Source organism: Andrena cerasifolii, chromosome 11 (assembly GCF_050908995.1).
Source record: "Andrena cerasifolii isolate SP2316 chromosome 11, iyAndCera1_principal, whole genome shotgun sequence".
Taxonomy (NCBI): Eukaryota; Metazoa; Arthropoda; class Insecta; order Hymenoptera; family Andrenidae; genus Andrena; species Andrena cerasifolii.
Genome location: NC_135128.1, coordinates 3,888,972 through 3,905,839, shown reverse-complemented (window position 1 = coordinate 3,905,839; position 16,868 = coordinate 3,888,972). Strand labels below are relative to the sequence as shown.

Genomic DNA, 16,868 nt, shown 5'->3' with positions numbered 1-16,868 from the left:
ATATTCACTCCATACACTGAAATATGAGTAAGAAATTTTAAATAATTGCATTTCGTAAAAAGCTGTACAGAAGTGTTGTCATGAAGCAGATTGAAAATAAGTAGGAAAGGGAGGAAACCAAAAAGAACAAAACAAACAGGAAAAAATGCAGATCAGAATTGGATGTCGATATAAGGATTAATTACTGACGTGAGAATGTATTTAAATATTGCATTTTACACTGATACAATTGTATTCAATTGTATTCAATTGTATCAGTGTAAAATGCAACATTTAAATACTTTCTCACTTTACTAATCAATCCTTATATCGACATCCAATTCTGAACTGCATTTTTTCCTGCTTGTGTAAAAAACCGGACGCTTTTTTATCGGTTTCTATTTTTCCGTGGCCACAGAATAAGATCAATTTTTTTTTTAAATGTGGACTATTTTCGTCAATATCTTTTGAACCGCTAAACCAATTAAAGATCCCATTATACACATTTGTTCGTCATTTCAATGCCTTTTATTTGGTACCAAGAACGACCAAATCGGGCACATCTAGCTCCAGATATGATTTTTGAAGTGAAAAGAGGAAATAAAATGAAAAATCACAATATCTCAAAAACTGTTCCATAGAAAAAAATTGAACCTTAATTTTCAAATTCAGCGGGAGAAAATCCATAAGAGGAGTCACCTCTTATCAAATGTACATGCAATCTATTTCATTTTGTAAACTAGTGTTTTTAAAATATTTCAGTACAATACTTCTATAATAATATTAATAATATATTTTTACGTTTGCATCACTTCGAATTTTCATTTACGAAGACAATAAAAATAGTTTCCCACAATCTTTCTCGCAGCTTATATCTATCATTCTAACTTATATTCTTCTGAAACTGGGAACATTTACCTGAAAATACTCGATCCCTTTTTCCCCGATGAAAGATGCAATTTTTTCATTTGCAACAACTGCCAAATAGAATAAAAAAAATTGCGAACAAAATGAATCTGTACCAACTCACATTCCAAACATTGCAGGATTTAAAAAAAAGGTAACGTTCATACACATGTTCCCGTGTGTTTAAGTAAACGTGAAACACAGAGCTCTGCATTTAAAAAAAACTGCTGAAAGATGCTCCATGATCTCGTTAACGAACGGGCAAAGCGTACTAAGCGCGTTCTCCGCAGGCGCCAAAAAACCACTGACCAGACAAAGATCATCAGATAACAGCGATATCGAGGCTAGAAGCTCGAAACGGAAACGAAGAGCGGAGCGGATGATCCGGTGTAGTAAGGGGGGAGAAAAGGGGATTCTCGAGGGAGGTAGGAGGGAGCACGCACGTAGCAGTTCAAAGGCTGTGTCAATGTGTCAGAGAGACGGTCTCCAAGCTGGGGTTGCCTTTTATGTCCACGTAATGTGGGACCCAGAGGGACTCCCCGGAGAAAGAAGTGGGGCCTGCTCCAGGCCCCCTCCTCTGATCCTTGCGCGGCCTAACCACCGGCCCCGTCACCCTCCCCTCTCCGCGCGGCCCTCCTGGGACCAACGCGCCGCGCGATTTCATCTTCATCCACGTGGCCCCACCTATACTTGGCAGCACAAAGTAAAATCGCTTTCTTTTCACCTGTTTCCCCTTGCGAGCTTCTTCTTGCACCTCGAGCTTTATTACGATTGCCAATGGTACACTCGGGGCGTTCTGAGATTGTGCTAACCTCCAGGACAGTTTAAAATGTTTATAGAACTTTCGTACGATTGAATTGTGTAAATACACAAATCTTTCGTTGTAGTGAAAAATAGTCCTTAGTTTCAGAATCATTTGTACGGTTCTGCTCTGCCTATCTCCGATTGGGTGAAGCTTTTGAAATGTTTTACCCAAGGAATTTGCACGGTTGTTTAGAGTCCCGGACTCTGTCATTAATGCTTGTTATTTATTTCATTACATTCTGTGACAAATTTAGTAAACCTTAAGGGACTTTTATTTCATTTCAGCGGGAGGCACATCTTGTGGATTGTTTTAGTGGTTATGATATATCTGTGTTTAAATATTTTCTGTATAAATTGTACAGTGCGACCAAACGCAACGAAGGGAGGGTCATAGCGGAATGAAAATGCTTCTGCAGTGCACGAAGTATATGTAGGTACAATATATGGACGTGACGGGTGGGGCTTATGCTTATCGCTTATTTTTAAAAACTAAACTAAAGGTACGTCTACACGACGACAGTTTTGTATCTGGATCAAGTGTATGCGACACTCAAAAAAATTTCCGGATGATTGCAAACTGCCTAGAGCAGTCCGCGACACTGAATTTGAACTAACTCTAGCTAGACACAAAAGGCACTTGATCTAGACACAAAAGTGTCGTCGTGTGTACGTGCCTTAATCTTTATTAAGTTTATACTAAAATAGTGGATATTTTAAATTTTTTAATTAAATTAGCGCTACAAAATGAGTTCAAACAAGGATCCAATTTTCCTCTGTAAACTAGACTACTTCTCAAAGTTGTCCTCCCCCTCGAAGAAAGTCTGCGGACGTTCTTGAATACTCAAACATTCTAATAGTATTCAAATTATTCCCGCCGAATATTTGAATCATCGAAGTGGTCGAATACTTGGATACAGAATAATTCGACAGGGAATTCTAGCCTTATGTCGAAACTGGCGTTTCTCTAAGATGACTGACGGGGACCTTCCGGTCTAAAAATTGATTCTTTTTTTATTTCATTTTGGGAATGTTCAACCTTTTAACAACAAGTGTTTAAAAGAATTTTTTGAAATTCGTAAAATTCATGAAGTTATAGGTATTTTCTTGGCGGAAAATGCATGGGTAACACGCGGCCACTCGGCGCTCGCGTAAAACTTTAAACGCGCTTTTTTCGAAACAGTGTTCTCAAAATCAGTGGAATCTAATCGAAAAGTTATTATCCGATTTGACTGAAACTTTTTATTTGAAGGAATATAGGTACTTCTGAATCGTGGAGAAACCAGTAAAATTTAAAAAAAATTGTAATTTGAAAATTTGTAATTTTTAGGAGCGTTGAAAAGATGAAAAATACAGGGAAAAATGATTTCAAAATTAAAGTGTCGTTATTTTCTAAAAAAAATGTAATTTTTTGTAATTTTTACTGCTAAATCCACGAGCGAGTTTCGTGCCCCTTTTAATTATCTGGCATTGTTTTTTATTATTTTTTTTTAATGGTTTAGGTGCTACAGGTTCCACCGTTTTGGATGAATTCCAATTCCTAACCTAGACCTAACTCAGTGCCGTCTGCAATGATTAATTATAAAACAAAAAATATATTTCTATAGTTTAAGACATCCTTAATACAATGCAAAAAATCCCATTAAATTATATGAAGTAGCTTTCCTTTAATTAATTCCCAAAGATCGCCTATTTCGATGGGTTCTAGACCACAACAGCCCCTTAATTTACTATCATAACAAACGAACTTCAGTGCGACACCGCGCTATTCTTATCATTAACTTGTTGTTTGCGCTTTTGTAAGACTCTGCTAATTAGAATTTTATTCCCAGTTGTGCTGCGAAATGCTAACAATTCCACGCTTTCTCCTCGTCACGGCAGATAAACTAGCGTGTATTTTGCTGATTCTACGTTAAACCCCGAACCCCCTGGACGATCTCGTTTGGCCGGCCCTCCGAACTACCATCTTTCGTCATTTTATTTCACCCGGCCGGCATTATCAACGCGTAGGGACAAACTGGATCGGTGCAGCAGCGGAATATCAAGGAGCTTCTTGGCGAGCAACCGGAGGGATGCCAGTGGTGCAAGAACGCTTGAATGGAGCCACGGTTAGAACCAGTATTCCGAGCCGCGGTCCCCCATGCAGCCGTTCAGGATCCCTCAGAAGGAGCACCCGTTTCAAGGAAGCGGTCCTCGATTGGAAATCGTACCTGCTGCTTGCTGAATGGAGGAGATCTCTTCCCTGCTGTATGGTGCTCCGCTCCCTTTGCTCTCTTTCCTCCCTTTGCTCTCTTTTCCCTTCCCTGCCGGTTCGTCGCCCCCTCCGACTCACCAGACGCGTGCGATTGATGTTGCGCACCGTTCCCCATCTTCCCGTTTAGTGCCGGCAGTTTTTTTCGAGTAAGGTGTGGAACCCGGCCTGGTCTCGGTGCTCGGGGGATTTTCGTTCAGGCACGCTGATCGAGTAGGCTTTCTTTCGATGTAGGCGTCAACACGGTCGGTCAGGTTGCACACGAAATTTTCAGTACGTTGGCTTCCTCAGCAGGTTGCTGAAGGGAACTCGACGTTCATGAATGGAGATGTTGATTCAGAAACTTTAACGGTCACTTCGGTTCTGGCACACTTTTAATAACAAGTTCGGGGCTTCGATTCTCCGGTAGAGATGGACCAGGTTTTTAAAATCTCCTCAAACTTAGGTACTTTAACCCTTAACTGGTATCCAGGGGTCGCTCGTGACTCCAAGCACCCAAAGTTCGATGTACAATTTTCGGTTGTCTAAGTTGGTAAACTGTTTTTCTAATTAATTTTATAATAATAGTTTAACTTTTTAGGTTTCTATTATTTTACACATTACCTAAGAACAAAATATTCATAGAGGTTGATTCAGGGTCGACTTTACAAATTTCTGTGGCCTTTTTTATTTGGGGTCTGCCACGACCCCAGTATACCAGTCACGTTTGCCAAAAACAGTATACCAGTTAAGGGTTAAAAGTACTGAACATTACACTTGCCGGCTCGTGTTGTGAACTATTTTTTCTAGGACATGTAACGAGCGTTGCGCAATATCTTTGTAAATAGCTACGGAAATAAGTGAATAAAATTCTGGGATGTGGTCCGTCTCCACCTTACTACTACGGGTGAGGTGGACCACTTCCGTAGAAGTTATAGGGTGAAGGACCTAATTACTGACACCTAACCGATTACTGTCACCTTAAGCTATTTTACTTAAAATAACGAATAAATAAACTATAGTATATAATCTATAGTACAGATTTTAGGTTGAATTACATCATTCTTTTTGTGTATGACTTTACAACGTTTATTTATTCTTTATTTTAAGTAAAATAGCTTAAGGTGACAGTAATTGGTTAGGTGTCAGTAATTGGGTCCTTTACCATATTCTTTCATTAAATTGACTTGTAGCAATTATTTTTAGCGAGAAAATTGTTTCAGTGAACAGAAAAAGATTAATTCTATTTCTAACATTATTGTAATTACTAATATTTATTTTCTGTATTTTTTCCCCACAATAATCACACATGTATTCATCTCAGTCTTCATAATCATCTTCACTTGAAATATGCCTCTCATTTGTTTCTCCGCCATCACTATCTGAAAAATCAGTAATCTAAATTCGTTCTATCTGCATTTAATGGAAATTTAAGTAATGGCATTTACACGAAGACGCTATGGGTGAGATGGCCCGGGCGGTCCATCGCTGCCGAGTATATGTGGCCCATCTATCCCGAATCGCACGGTATAATGGGCCATTTACCGGCACTATTACAGTTGCCGTCAAAATCACCGTTGTAGGTCAGCATTATAGCTATATGTTATCAGAGTTTATTTTATGAGAACGGTGTAAATGTCTCCTCAAACAACAGAGTTATACGAATCCTTACGACTACGCAACAAATTATCATCCTTTCCAGAAATTAAAATGTTGATTTTCGACGAAATTTTATAAAAAATTTAATTCACAGAACACTAACACATTTAGCGGATAGTTTGAAAAAATTCTTAACTGGTCCGTCTCTCCCGACGGTCCATCTCTACCGGAATTACCCTAATATCTGTCGCGGCAACGGATTAAGGAGGGGCGTTCGAAGGAAAATCAAGTATATACCAAATCATTTTTGCATCGAATTTGTAAACAACTATTTCTATATAATTTCTGGCGCAGATATTAGGTAGTAGGGGAGAATGGGGCATTCACGGTCAGCGGGCAATGATGGTCAATATTGTTATTATAAAACGGCATGTCCGAAATGTGCAATTTCTTTTTTTTTTACGTTCCACGACATCATTCGCTATATTGTCGAAAGCTGTCGCCTTAATCGTTGCTAACTAACCAAGGAAAACAAGCCTCTGGGCTAATTGGGCTTCCCAAACGCTTGAAAAGCAGTGTACAAGTGTATTATTTGCTATCAGTTTGGTCATGATAATGAAATGTGGTTTCGAGGCATCTCTTGTGGCCTCTGGGCCCAGTCTGAATGTTGTGGATGGGACTGGGCGGATGGATACACATGTGAAAAATTTTATTGAATAAATCAGTATAAAATTAATTATTTTCGTATCGTACGAATAGGTTGATAGTTTAAGTTTATAAAAAATGGTTTTCAAGAAATATTGCAACTTATATCTTGGTTTTATTACACTTATTGCTTAAGTGACCGCGATTACCCATTCTCCTCTATGTAGGAACCTTTGACATACGGTTTTTCGATGTCGAAACACTCCTCGTTCCTACTTTGGGCCATTTTATAGTGAGATGTACTTTGTAACAGTCAATTAAAATTTACCAAGCTTTGAGGAGTAGGGTGGGAAGAAAGGGCCATTTATTAAAAGGGACATTGCAATTATCTGGATGATAAAGCATCTGTATAAAAAGAGGCTTAACCCTTAACTGGTATACTGTTTTTGGCAAACGTGGCTGGTATACTGGGGTCGTGGCAGACCCCAAATAAAAAAGGGCACAGAAATTTGTAGAGTCGACACTAGAGCAACCACTATGAATATTTTCTTCTTAGTTAATGTATAAAATAATAGAAGCGTAGAAAGTTAAACTATTATTATAAAACTAATTAGAAATTCAGTTTACCAACTTAGACAACCGAAAATTCTACATCGAACTTTGGGTGCTTGGGGTCACGAGCGACCCCAGGATACCAGTTAAGGGTTAATACAGTCGAACCTCGATAACCTCTAGAAGACGAAAATTTCCTTCATTCCTTTCCACTCTGCTGTAAACACCTCTACAACTCGAAATAAAACTTCCTTAACTCTACTATATTTTGCATGTTTAATTAACTCGAATTCAGAAGAACTCCGACCTCTCCAAGTAAAAGTTTACTTCTACATATATATTACAAAATTTCGTAGAAAGATCTGAAAATATCGAGGAAAATGTTTCCTCTGCCTTATTTACGATTATAAACATCTGAGAGTCTACACGAGCTTTGTATTAAAACATTTAACAGTAAAATTGGAGGCACTTGATGCTCATATTAGTTCTTCAATTGACATTTGCATTTATATTGTCGAATTGAAAAATTTATTTTTGTGGTTTGCGCCATAAAATCGCAAAATTTCCCCACTATGCGACGGGTCAAGAAGTCATAGCTCTGATACATGGCACTGCTAGCAGCATGCACAAAAAGTAGTAACAGTGTTTCACGTTGCCTCATCATTTTACTTCACCCCGGGTTTCCCCTACTATCAAAGAACTTTGGAGTAAGACACATTTTTCTCCACCACGTGTAAGTCGTACGAAACGATGCATACCTCAGCTGTCCAGCCACGTAGGTATATTACGATCCCGGCTATTCCTGCGTAAAAAGAGTGATCAAACATCATGTTAGAGATAGGAAGGAGTCAGAGTGGGTTCGGAGAATCGGCGACAAAGCACCGCCAGATCTCCTCTAAACGACGGTATCGTGCATTCGTCCTAACCGAGAACATCGTTTTCGTGGAAGAGCCATTGGATCGCACGATTTTGCTTCCATGAATTACCGAACGGGATTCCAGAGCAAATCCTGACGCGCGGGGAATATCTTCTTTCTTCTCTGCCGGGAGGAGGCCGATTTTGTCCCGATTCGCTGCTCGGCGATCGCCTTTACACGGATTCCATCAACCAGTCCAGGCATTTCAGTGATTTCGCGTCGGAGTCCCGTGCACCCCTCAGCATTGAGATTTGTGTTAGAAGCTTCCCGACTCCAGCTACATATACACGGCGAAAAAATTATTTTAAATTCGGTTCTTCACGAGGACCAAGCCTTTCGTTGGCTACTCACTGTTCAGCTCTTTCGCATTCGTCCCGATGAAATTGCACACAGAAATCGTGTTCCTTTGAGGGTGATTCCTGTGTGCTTAAGGGGTTACATACATCTAGAGGTCTGAAAAAAGCTTAAAGGTTCAGGAATTTTTTTTGGAAAAAGTATAAGTGGAAATCATACACAATGTTTTTTTACGTAAAGATACGTCTTTTAACTATGTTATTCTAAATTTTCATGAGATATTATTGTTAACTAAAGGAGATATCGGCTTGGATATGAGTGGTATTTTTTTTTTTAAGCACTAGCTGGTGGACATTCTCTAGACCAAACGATGCATCTGAAAGCAAAAATTCAAATAGATTTTAGAAATAAGTAACTTTCAGAAGTACCTGACGTTCTTCGAATTTTAATATTGTATTTTGGCAAAAAAAGACGACCGTTTGAAGTTGAAATATCGAATTTCGGTGGGAAAAATTTTATTTTATTCAAGAAGGCTTTGCAAGTATTTCCATTATTGCAAAATTGAAAAATATGAGAGCGTCAGGTACTTCTGAAAGTTATTTATTTTTAAAATCTGTTTGAATTTTTTATTTCAGATGCATCGTTTGGCCTAGAGAATGTCCACCAGCTAATGCTTAAAAGAAAACATGACTCATATCCAAGCTGATATCTCCTTTAGTTAATAATAATATCTCATGAAAATTTAGAATAATATAGTTAAAAGATGTATGTCTTAGTAGAAAAACATTGTGTATGATTTTCACTTATACTTTTCCCCCAAAAAATTCGTGAACTTGTATGCTTTTTCCAGACCTGGTGCCTGCGGTAGAAATGAAGGTCCTTTTTGGGAATTTTTTGTAAGGAAACTATACATGTAAACTTTTTAAAACTTTCAGGCTATATTATTATGTATTTGAAGAAGTGAACAAACATTTTTTATATAAAAATACCGCGGTATTTCCAAATGGCACAAGTGTTGTGTGTATAGTTTCCTTACAAAAAATTCTCAAAAAGAACCTTCTATTCGATTTCTACCGATTACACCAGGTCCCTATCCCCCGTAATCGCTTCTTGAGCTAGCCAATCCCGAAACTTTGCTTGCCTTGATCGGTTTGTCTCACTGGTTCCATGTTCGCACAAGCAATAGCTTTTCAAAATTTCTCCATAAAATTCTAAAGAATCCCCTTGCTTTAGGGAAATATTTGCTTTATGGTTGTACAACATTCTTGAAAGATCTATAAGCAAGCTAGCATTTATACGAAATGTATAAGTGACTCTCGTGTGGAGGTATATTGTTAGAAACTCGGTTCTCGGAAAAACCGCATTGCTTGTGGGATGACCTAATAAACTAGATGACCTGCTAAATCTCGAATTTAATCACCACAGCGTTCATAGAACTTACGCGGTGCAGCTCTAATACATATAGGGTGTTTATAATTATGTGGGACAATATTTCAGGATCGGTTCTACTCATCAAGATAAAAAGAAAAATTGGTATACGCATATGTCCGATAATGTTGAGTTCTGCAGTTATACGCATTTTTATATTCCGCAAAATACCGGCCCGAAACGTCTATTAAAGAGCAACCGGCAAACTGGCGCGTTCGTCAGTTGGCTTAATATAATATATTTTCATTCCTATCCTTTCCTTCGCGCCTTTAAAAAAATAAAGGAGAAATGGTAATCAATATATCGATCCGCAGAAACACAGCTGGGCTTTGTTAAATGCCACTTTAAGGGGGCCGTCTTACTGGGCCTTGAAGTGTGTCCGTACGCTCACACAAGCTACGAAAAGCGTGTACGTATACGCGATGTAGTAAGCAAACCGTTTCAACCACCTTTCGTCGCGGAATCGGCAAGAAGGAAGTTTTTGCGGGTATAGTTTCCTTCAGTAGACATCCGCGCAGGGTCTGGTGGGTTTGAACGCTAATAACCACCGTACGTTGAAATAATAATGAATTTATGACTCGGAAACTGACAGATAGTGTCGGTTCATTCAACGTCCAACTGACGCGCTGCGCCTCAGAGTTTCTTTTATAGCAGCATTGAAACCAAGCAAGATGGAGTGAGCGTTTAATCTCCTTCTAGGAGACCACCGTGCACAGGCCACATGGTGGACGGAAAGCAGAGTGAGGTCTGAAAGACCACGTGTCTTGGCTCGATGGGATCACCGTAAGGAACTTTTGCTATTGGGCAGGCCATAACGGTCACGAATTAATTATATACACGTTCGCAACCGGGGAAACCTACCCGCAAGGTTGCCAGCAGCAAGCGACGCACCAGGAGAAAAACGGTCACCCATCTTTCCCCGGTACGCGCCCCACGATGCTTAACTTCGGTGATCGAACGAGAACCGGTGTTTCCATCGCGGCCACCGCCGCTGGCCTCGAAAACTGACAGAATGAAGCTTCAAGGCTTCTCCGTCAGCGGCGCTGGTGGTATATCCGAGCCTAGGTAAGTACCGCGGAGGGCGCCGCCTCGCGGTCACTTTTTTGGAAAATGGATGAATATAGTAGATAAAAGAATGAGGGTGAAATTAGCGGAAGTTTTAAATGTTTGAAATTAGTTAAAGGACAAACTCCGTACGAAATTCACTGAACGACCACGCAACAAGGCGATGGCGATAACTTTATAAAATATTCGTAATAAAATCTTTCAAATTTAGGTATAACGTCCACTAAGAACTCTTCATTCCTGTGTATCAGTATGTGCACGTAGTCCTGACTGAAATAATAGGGTTTATTATAGCTAGTACATAATAAAACAATTGTACAGAAATTGGAAAACCCTATGTAACGTTTACAGTGTACTTATTTATAATAGTTTTGAATTTTAAATAATACATAATTACCTCAACTTTAACTTTATATATATTTATATTATACCCGTAACCACGTACAACCCGTTAAACAACAAATTGCAAAACGCATATTGCACGTTTGAATCTTAAACAGTTGCCGCCCGTATACTCCCAATATTTAAAAAAAAAAATCCGAGAGATGGCGCGAGCGCTCCGCGCCGGAGATACCTAGCCCATACGTATACGCGATGTAGTAAACAAACCGTTTCAACCAACTTTCGTCCTGGAATTGGCAAGAAGGAAGTTTTTGCGGATATAGTTGCCTCCAGTAGACATCCGCGCAGGCGGGTCTGGTGCGTTTGAACGCTAATAAGCACCGCACGTTGAATTAATAATGAATTTATGAATCGTGTACTGAGACAGACTCCAGAAATGACAGAATGAGGCTTCAAGGATTCTCCGTCAGCGGCGCTGATGGCGTATTCGCGCCATGTTTGACAAAATATAAAAATGCTTATAACTGTAAAACTAAGCCTTATCGGAGATTTTCGAATACCAACTTATCTTATTATCTCGATGAGTAGAACCCATCCTGAACAATTGTCTCACATATTTATAAACACCCTGTAGACTGCCTATCTATATTGTCCCTATTAAATCCTAATCCCTTTAACCGATCTGGATCAAATTATGCATAAGTACTCTCAAGGATCCTGCAGAAAACAGAGGCTACCATTAAATCCGGCACCCCAACCCCTCCCTCTGATTTCATCCCCCTGACACTTTGTGATAATTTAAGTTCACTGCATTATTATATAAGGAAGCATTGCGTAATGACGTGTACGTAAGTGAGCATTGCGTGGCAATTAATGAAGGCGCCAGTTAATTTTAAAATATTATATTATACCTCAGCACCGCCGAGTGGTTTGAGCTAGTCGTTTAATACTTCTAACAGCCCGCATCTCCTTCGTTGATTGGAAGTTAGTAGTACAGCGATTCGTATGGCTTCCGTAGAGACGTAGAAACGGGGCGACAGGTCTACTAGGAATCGTTCCGGAAATAGAGGACACGTTTTGTGTACTTATGTTAGTTCAACGTGTCCGCACTTACAGCGGCGTGGAAGCCATCGCGCGGCTTTTAGCATTTGCTGAAACTTACGGTGCCTCTGTTTAATCGGCTCACGATTTACGGATGACTCAGCCTGTTTGCATCATCAATGTCATTTGTGTGGATGAAAAGTTACTGGGCCACTGGACGAAAAATAGAACGAAACAATGTGCGAAGTATTTTGATTTTTTTAACAAATAACTTTTTCAGCTACTGAATCCATTCACTGAATTTGTTACTCGAATTATTCAGTGTTCCACTCAATTTTTTTGAATTTAAATAACAAGGTGAAAATCTATATTATGGTAAGTTTTTAAACAATTCAGCCTTCAAATCCATGACTATTAGATGCTTTATTTGTCCCATATACAGTAAAGAATATCAAACGGTTAAACAAACATAACGACGATGTTCCAGTGTTTAGTAGAACCCTTTCAGCGTGAAGGTAGGTTTTCCTACACGCGACTGGACGCATCGTCATGAAGTTCAAAGTCGATTTTCTCGAAAATGAAGCGCAATATCAAAAAAATTTATTCGTTTTTTTCGACTTATGTACTTGTTATAAGTCGAAAAGAAACAGTAACATTTTTTGATATCGCGCTTCGTTTTCGAGAAAATCGACTCTGAATGTCTTGACGCTGCGGCCAGACGCGTATAGGGAAACATACCTTTAAGTACAGTGGCGTGCAAAAGTATTCGGCCACCCTTTAAAATCGCATAACTTTTTTAAAACTAACCCAAACAACTTGAGTTTTCTTTAGAAGCTAGAAGGATTAGTTTGCTAAGTTAAAAAAATGCACTTGGTCGGAATAGCATAAAAATAGAAATTTTTTTAATCCTTCTAGCTTCTAAGAAAAAACTCAAGTCGTTTGGATTAATTTTAAAAAAGTTTTGCGATTTTAAAGGGTGACCGAATACTTTTGCACGCCACTGTAAATACACTTCGTGTCTGCACATTAAGTCATGTTATTTTATAAGAATAGCTGGTTACGTCATCCAAAGGAGATCTTAGGATATCCAAAGTTTAATCTACCATACACGATTGAATTTCTCCTTTGGTCAAATTATGGCTGTGAGCATGCAGATATGCCACCCGCTTTAAAAAAAATGTAGGCGTCTTCGAAATCTTGAAATATCTAACCTTAAAAGAATATATATATATGTATAATTTGATTGAAAGGCTGCAGAAGATCCAAACGAAAGCAGAAGTCTCTGTTTAGTGAAAGCAGGTGTCTACTGTAAAGGCTATAATGTGGAATATCTTCTCTTAAGGTTAGATATTTCGAGATTTCGAAGACGCCTACATTTTTTTTTAAGCGGGTGGCATACCTGCATGCTCGCAGCCATAATTTGACCAAAGGAGAAATTCAATTTAATATATATATATATAATATAGTCAGTCACAAAAGTTTACAAACACCCAGAACTATGTTGCATTTTCTATAATATTGCAAAGTTGTGGGTTCTATGTAGACCTTTAAGAATTCAATATACGAATAATAATTTATGTTTGGAATCTTAATGGGTGAAAGTTGACTCTGCATTCGTCACGTGGTTATCTGTTAAGCTACGAGTTGAAATGTTGAAGGGTCAACAGAAGATGGGAAACTAATTCAAGCAGACATGGTAGTTTAATACGTAAACAAGGTTGGTAAAAGTAAAATGATACAACCAGTTGATTCGACTTTCCTTTTACTGCCATTCGCGTACACCTTACCGTGCAGCAAACGAGGCAATTTACATATTACGATTCATCGGTTCTCAGAAAAGATTTCATGCCAGGCATAGATCTGTTTAATGACAGGTCTCTTAGGAATGTCGTTAATTCCTAGAGAGAGATCACTCGAAGGCTGTCATGCTACTTCCTGCCTGCACGCGTCTACGGCTATATAGGAATGGTGGGTGTCGGCGGAGTGCTGCAACCACACGATTGCTATTGAACCGTTAGCTATTCATTTATTCGATCGTAACAACTCGTCCTTTTGGGAGCGATGCGTTCTTTTTAAAGGTAGCTTTACACCTGACGAGTGACTCGGCCGAGTCATCGGTCTGCTACTCGGCAGAGTGAAAATCTTGCCCGCCGAATTACTTGGCCGAATACTAGAATATGCGTTCAGACTGGGTGGGTGCTCGGCCCAGTGGGCTCACTCGGTCGAACACTCGTCAGGTGTAAACTCAGCATAAGGAGGGAGTGTACTTAGAAACGCGTAATAATATATAATTAGTCGGAACGTAGTCACATACTATAATTGACGAAACGTACGAAATTTGTTTCCATGATTCTGTTAACTAAAATCTTCAAATATGGTGGAGTCTCCATTCCTGGTGTGGGAAGGTATGCGATATAAGAAAAGTGATGTAATATGCTTTTCTGTAAAATAAGAAAAGTGATGTAATATACTTTGCTGTAAAATAAGAAAACTGATGTAATATACTTTTCTGTAAAATAAGAAAAGTGATGTAATATAATTTTCTGTAAAATAAGAAAACTGATGTAATATACTTTTCTGTAAAATAAGAATAGTGATGTAATATACTTTTCTGTAAAATAAGAAAAGTGATGTAATATATTTTTTCTGTAAAATAAGAAAAGTGATGTAATATACTTTTCTGTAAAATAAGAAAAGTGATGTAATATACTTTTCTGTAAAATAAGAATAGTGATGTAATATACTTTTCTGTAAAATAAGAAAAGTGATGTAATATACTTTTCTGTAAAATAAGAAAAGTGATGTAATATACTTTTCTGTAAAATAAGAATAGTGATGTAATATACTTTTCTGTAAAATAAGAAAAGTGATGTAATATATTTTTTCTGTAAAATAAGAAAAGTGATGTAATATACTTTTCTGTAAAATAAGAAAAGTGATGTAATATACTTTTCTGTAAAATAAGAAAAGTGATGTAATATACTTTTCTGTAAAATAAGAATAGTGATGTAATATACTTTTCTGTAAAATAAGAAAAGTGATGTAATATACTTTTCTGTAAAATAAGAAAAGTGATGTAATATACTTTTTTGTAAAATAAGAAAAGTGATGTAATATACTTTTCTGTAAAATAAGAAAAGTGATGTAATAGACTTTTCTGTAAAATAAGAAAAGTGATGTAATATACTTTTCTGTAAAATAAGAAAAGTGATGTAATATACTTTTCTGTAAAATAAGAAAAGTGATGTAATATACTTTTCTGTAAAATAAGAAAAGTGATGTAATATACTTTTCTGTAAAATAAGAAAACTGATGTAATATACTTTTCTGTAAAATAAGAAAAGTGATGTAATATACTTTTCTGTAATATAAGAAAAGTGATGTAATATACTTTTCTGTAATATAAGAAAAGTGATGTAATATACTTTTCTGTAAAATAAGAAAACTGATGTAATATACTTTTCTGTAAAATAAGAAAACTGATGTAATATACTTTTCTGTAAAATAAGAAAAGTGATGTAATATACTTTTCTGTAATATAAGAAAAGTGATGTAATATACTTTTCTGTAATATAAGAAAAGTGATGTAATATACTTTTCTGTAAAATAAGAAAACTGATGTAATATACTTTTCTGTGAAATAAGAATAGTGATGTAATATACTTTTCTGTAAAATAAGAAAAGTGATGTAATATACTTTTCTGTAAAAAAAGAAAACTGATGTAATATACTTTTCTGTAAAAAAAGAAAACTGATGTAATATACTTTTCTGTAAAAAAAGAAAACTGATGTAATATACTTTTCTGTAAAATAAGAAAAGTGATGTAATATACTTTTCTGTAAAAAAAGAAAACTGATGTAATATACTTTTCTGTAAAATAAGAAAAGTGATGTAATATACTTTTCTGTAATATAAGAAAAGTGATGTAATATACTTTTCTGTAATATAAGAAAAGTGATGTAATATACTTTTCTGTAAAATAAGAAAACTGATGTAATATACTTTTCTGTAAAATAAGAATAGTGATGTAATATACTTTTCTGTAAAATAAGAAAAGTGATGTAATATACTTTTCTGTAAAAAAAGAAAACTGATGTAATATACTTTTCTGTAAAAAAAGAAAACTGATGTAATATACTTTTCTGTAAAAAAAGAAAACTGATGTAATATACTTTTCTGTAAAATAAGAAAAGTGATGTAATATACTTTTCTGTAATATAAGAAAAGTGATGTAATATACTTTTCTGTAATATAAGAAAAGTGATGTAATATACTTTTCTGTAATATAAGAAAAGTGACGTGATGTATGAAGGGCGCAGGGGAATACCATCAGAGTCTAGAAAATGTGAAAACGAGATTATAATCGCATTGCGTTGCTTGCATCGGTTATTTAAACACGGCAAGTCGTGACGGGGAACAAGTCACTGAGTTATTGAAGATTTAAGGGGTAACGCCACTATAACGGCACGAAAACGTAGTATACCCAATTGTTTGTGGGTAAACAACGATATAAGTGGAAAATCTGTTTAAACGCCTCTATTATACACATCTTATGTAGTTTCAAGTTATTTCTTCTTCTTTTCTATTTTCCAAAGTGGTACTTTAAACGCGTTTTCCTCGGAACCACATTTCTCAAATTGGTCAGCAGCACCATTTGAACAAATTTCATTCGATTCACTTGAAATTTTTACAGTAGCTTTTAGACTACATTCTCCATTGAAATACCTGCCGATTTTACGACTTATTGAATACTTTAAAGGTTATGTACAATTTTTTAACTGAAAATGCTGCTGGGCGTAGATAAATGGAGCTATAGAGTGAACTCTATGTTCAAATGCTTACAATTTCTAAGAAAAACAATATTTTACAATATCGATACGTATTTCGATGGAGAATGTACTTTAGAAGCCAACTGTAAAAATTTCAAGTGAATCGAATAAAATTTGTTCAAATGGGTTCCGAGAAAAAAGCGTTTAAAGTGCAATTTTGAAATAAAAAGCAAAGAAAACAAATAGCCTGAAACTACTTAAGATGTATATAATAAAGGCGTTTAAACAGATTATCGACTT

General features: G+C 36.9%; 1 protein-coding gene across 1 annotated transcript; it reads left to right on the top strand.

Moving 5' to 3' along the window:
* The first annotated feature begins 1,351 nt into the window (after positions 1-1,351).
* LOC143374898 (uncharacterized) lies at positions 1,352-4,315 on the top strand. The gene is given in 4 exon segments (XM_076823447.1): positions 1,352-1,436; positions 3,683-3,741; positions 3,744-3,933; positions 4,212-4,315. Coding segments are annotated over 4 exon segments (438 nt in total).
* The last annotated feature ends 12,553 nt before the right edge of the window (positions 4,316-16,868 follow it).